The 3,805-nt window shown below is 59.3% G+C and overlaps 1 protein-coding gene across 1 annotated transcript; it reads right to left on the bottom strand.

Annotated features, from left to right (window-relative positions):
• Positions 1-1,041: 1,041 nt before the first annotated feature.
• On the bottom strand, positions 1,042-2,421 carry LOC124658294 (protein JINGUBANG-like). Its single transcript, XM_047196662.1, has one exon. It carries the CDS (start codon positions 2,419-2,421, stop codon positions 1,042-1,044), a length of 1,380 nt encoding a protein of 459 aa, XP_047052618.1.
• Between the last annotated feature and the right edge of the window lie 1,384 nt (positions 2,422-3,805).

Genomic DNA, 3,805 nt, shown 5'->3' with positions numbered 1-3,805 from the left:
CCACCTTCCATCTACACCGCTCGACGTCCACGCTTTCGAAAGTTCACCGTCCCGGAGAAGCTAGTACTAAGAAGGGTCGGGATATAATCCTAGTTCCAGCCACACGGAGATGGGGGACTCCCAACTCGCAAGTTCCCCGATGAAGCCGTACTTGGCTAAGCCTCATCAGACGGAGGCGGAACTTGAGGATACTAATAATACGTTGCAACATCATCCCATCGATGAAATGCCATCGGCTGACACTGATCGCGCCAAGCCTAATACCAGACGAGCTACTCTAAACTCCAACCTGTCCACGCACCTTTGAGGAAAAACATCAATCTTGATGGGCTGAAGGACTTACGATGCCCCTACACTACCATAGACAAAAAAAAAAACTCCAAGACCCTACGGGGACCGGACATCCTGGCCGCCGTGGCGGCAAGGAAAAGCAGGGGAACCTATGGTGGCGACGCCGGCAACCGAGGGACAGACCTAATCCTAATTGCCTCTCGAAAGAGTTTACCCAGCAAAACTTGCACGACAATCTTCAATGCTAGGTAGCTAAGAAATTGAGGCAAAGTGCCAACATCTTCCTTCTTTTCTTCTCACACAAGCCAATTTTTTTGAATAACTTGTCTTACAAAACAACACGGAGTACAACGTCGTTCACATCTTCAAAGTTTCAAATTAAGCCCCAACTAGAAAGAACTGTTCCTTGTTTGAGACGAGAGTGCACAAATGGATGATCTCTCGCCAACCTGCCGGCCCCACTGATCCGCTCGGACAACCGACCAAATCACCACCACAAACTCACCCATCAACGTCCCACCATACGTCCGTTTCGGCGGCCCCCAAAATAAATCAAATCAACAAACAAATCAAACATACGCAGCACCGTACGTACAATACATACGTACATACGGGGCAGTATGATTCTATTCTGCTCGTACGCGTATCTACAGCCTAATTCTACCACGCTCTCGCACGGTTTACACGTGCGTGCTCTACATGCGCCGATTGATTTTACGGGACTTGCTTCACGCGCTTCGATGATCAGCTCTACTCCGGCGCGCGGCGCGGCGTGTTCCACGCGCCCAGCGGCGACGGCGAGCCCTTCCACACGTGCGCCGGCGTCCGCCCCATCGTCGCCACCGCGTCCGGCGCGTCGGACACGCGCCACACCTTCACGGACCCGTCGAGGCTGCCGCTGTACACCACCCACCGGCAGTGCCCGTCCGCGTCGAGCGACTCCTCCTCGTCCATGGCCACGCACTTCACCGGGCCCGTGTGACCGGTGAGCACGGCGAGGCGGGAGTGGTCGGCGCCCTCGTCGCGGCGCCACACGCAGATGGTCCGGTCGGCGGAACCGCTCACCACCACGCGCCCGGCCACGGCCAGGGACAGCACGGCCATCCTGTGCCCGCGCAGCGCGCCGCCGTTCCTGGGCGCGCTCTCCCGTGCGGCGCCCCGCCGCCACTGCCAGTGCGTGACGGCGCCGTCCGACGAGGCCACGTACACCACCCGCGCTTCGGACGCCACCGCGACGGCGGTGACCGCGCTGTCGGCCTTGCGGAGGACCCGCTCCATGATGTGCCTGGTCGCACCGCCCTTCCCGGCCTCCCGCCGCCACACCTTTACCGTGCCGTCGGCGGACCCCGTGAAAGCAAGCGCGTCGAACCCGGCCGCGGCGACCGTGTTGACGGCGTCGTCGTGCGCGCGGACGGACTCGAGGCACCGCGAGTCGGCCACGCGCCACACCTTGAAGGTCCGGTCCCAGGACCCGGAGTAGATCACCCCGGCCTCGGCGTCCAGGCTGAGGCACGACACGGCGTCGAAGTGCCGGAGCCAGAGGGAGCTCTGCTTCCGCCGGCCGGTATGCACGTAGTGCGAGGGGCGGACGGAGCTCCGGAGAAGCTCCCCGAGCCGCGGGAGCGAGCCGACGCGCTTGTGCACGGCGGGGTCGTCGGCGGAGTCCCGGCGCCACACGCGGACCTTGCCGTCCTGGTGGCCGGTGTAGATCCTGCCGTCCCCGGCGACCAAGATCGCCTTGACGAGGCCGCTGCCGCACTTGAACCCGGCGAACTCGCGCTGGTCCTTCCACACCCGCACGTTCTTGGAGTTCGTGCCGGTGTAGAGCAGGTCCCCCGCCGCGGCGAGCGAGTACACGTGCCCGTCTGCCTTCACCAGCGACCCCAGCAGACCTGTGCTGCTCGTTCCAGCCAGCGCGGACCCGGCGCCGAGCCCAGGGAGGTTGACCCACGGCGACGGCATGTACGGCGATGGGGAAGCGGCGGCCGACGTGCCCGCGCTGGAGCTGGACATCGGCGATGGGAGAGACGGGCACACGTCGCCGTCGTCCTCGTCGTCTGATGGCATCTTGGCCGCGGCCACCGCCGGGTCCGGCCGGAGAAACTGCAGCAGCTTCTTGTGATTCCTCATGGTTTTCACCAGCCACCGAGCAAGAATTCTTGGAGTGGTCGAGGTGTTGGTTGGATTGCCTTATTGGTATGAGCAAAACGAAGAGCCAAGGGAGAAGAAACCAAGGAATGGTCGAGAGTGACGGGTTTAGCGAAGAAGATTTTGAGGTGAGATCAATTGATCGAGCTGCGTCGTGGGCAGGGTATATATAGAAGCGAGTTGCGACAGGTGGACGGCTGACGTTCGGTGACGATCGACGTTGCTTCTCCCTTTTGCAGGGAGCACGTGGTTCGTTTGGGACACGTGGCGACATCGTGAGCCGGCGAGGTACAATGATCTCACGCAGTGGTGATGGTGCCCCGGCCCGCAACCGCAAATCGCACTCACGCCGGCGCACCACACGATCGATCGTACGGCGCTAAAATGTCAACGTGAAGCTACCAATGCACGCAGCTCCCTGTGTAAAAATGTCGGAAAAAGTCAAAAACGTACATTAAACTTGTAGGCAAAAGCTAAATTGAACACATGACTTTTAATTCCCCAAATCGCCACTCTCAATCCCGGTCTAGGTCGCTCAGGAGCTCAGTTGTCCCAAATCCTCCTCTACCGCCGCTAGGAGCATTCCTCCGCTTCTGCTCTCCTCCGTCTCTGGCACCGCCTCTCCCTGGATGCCACCGCCGCAGCATGATACGATGTTGTCGATGAGGCTCGACATCATCGCTTCCACTCTACCTCGTGTGCGCTTCCATCTTCCGTCTGACAACCGCACCCTCCACCTTCTCTCCCCTCTCCTGCCCACCATATCACGACCCAACACCATCATCGTCATGTTGCGGCCTCGCTAAGCTCCAACTATCCCCAAAATTTGAGCTCCTAGCTTACACCAGAAACCGAGAAAGCAAGCGACATCCAGAGCACGCGGCCGACATTTACGTCCTTAATGTCGCCTCGGCCACGTCGAGCCTCGCCTCCATGTCCATTGGCTCCGCCTCACTGAGTAGACCTCGTAGGAAGAATGAATCGTCCGTAGAAGAGACGATTGGAGAGCACGACCGTGGTCTTCAATGGCACCAGTGCGTCACCACAACTCCATCGATCTCCTCGCTCATCTCCTCATGCTCACTCCCTCATGTGCGGTAAGCCGATAAGGCAGTGGAGCGGGCTCCGATGAGCTCCGTCATTCCAACGCGTGGCACTTTCTAGGTCAAGGTTTGGGAGCCACCCAGTCAATCATCGCATACCTGGTACGCCACCAAATCCCAGCTGAAACAAATCAAGGTTTAAAATAGACCGGAATTGAGAAGGTTTAAAATAGACAGGAAAGGAGGGGGAACGTAGACATCAAGCACTTTTCTGGCGCCGTTGCCGGGGAGGAAAGGTAAAAGGCTCTCATACTACGGTCTCA

Source organism: Lolium rigidum, chromosome 5 (assembly GCF_022539505.1).
Source record: "Lolium rigidum isolate FL_2022 chromosome 5, APGP_CSIRO_Lrig_0.1, whole genome shotgun sequence".
NCBI classification, from domain to species: domain Eukaryota; kingdom Viridiplantae; phylum Streptophyta; class Magnoliopsida; order Poales; family Poaceae; genus Lolium; species Lolium rigidum.
This window is presented reverse-complemented; position numbering and strand designations above follow the sequence as displayed.

What these genes read in the sequence shown, in the direction of transcription:
- LOC124658294 (XM_047196662.1), bottom strand. Translation starts at nt 2,421, where the DNA reads ATGAGGAATCACAAGAAGCTGCTGCAGTTTCTCCGGCCGGACCCGGCG.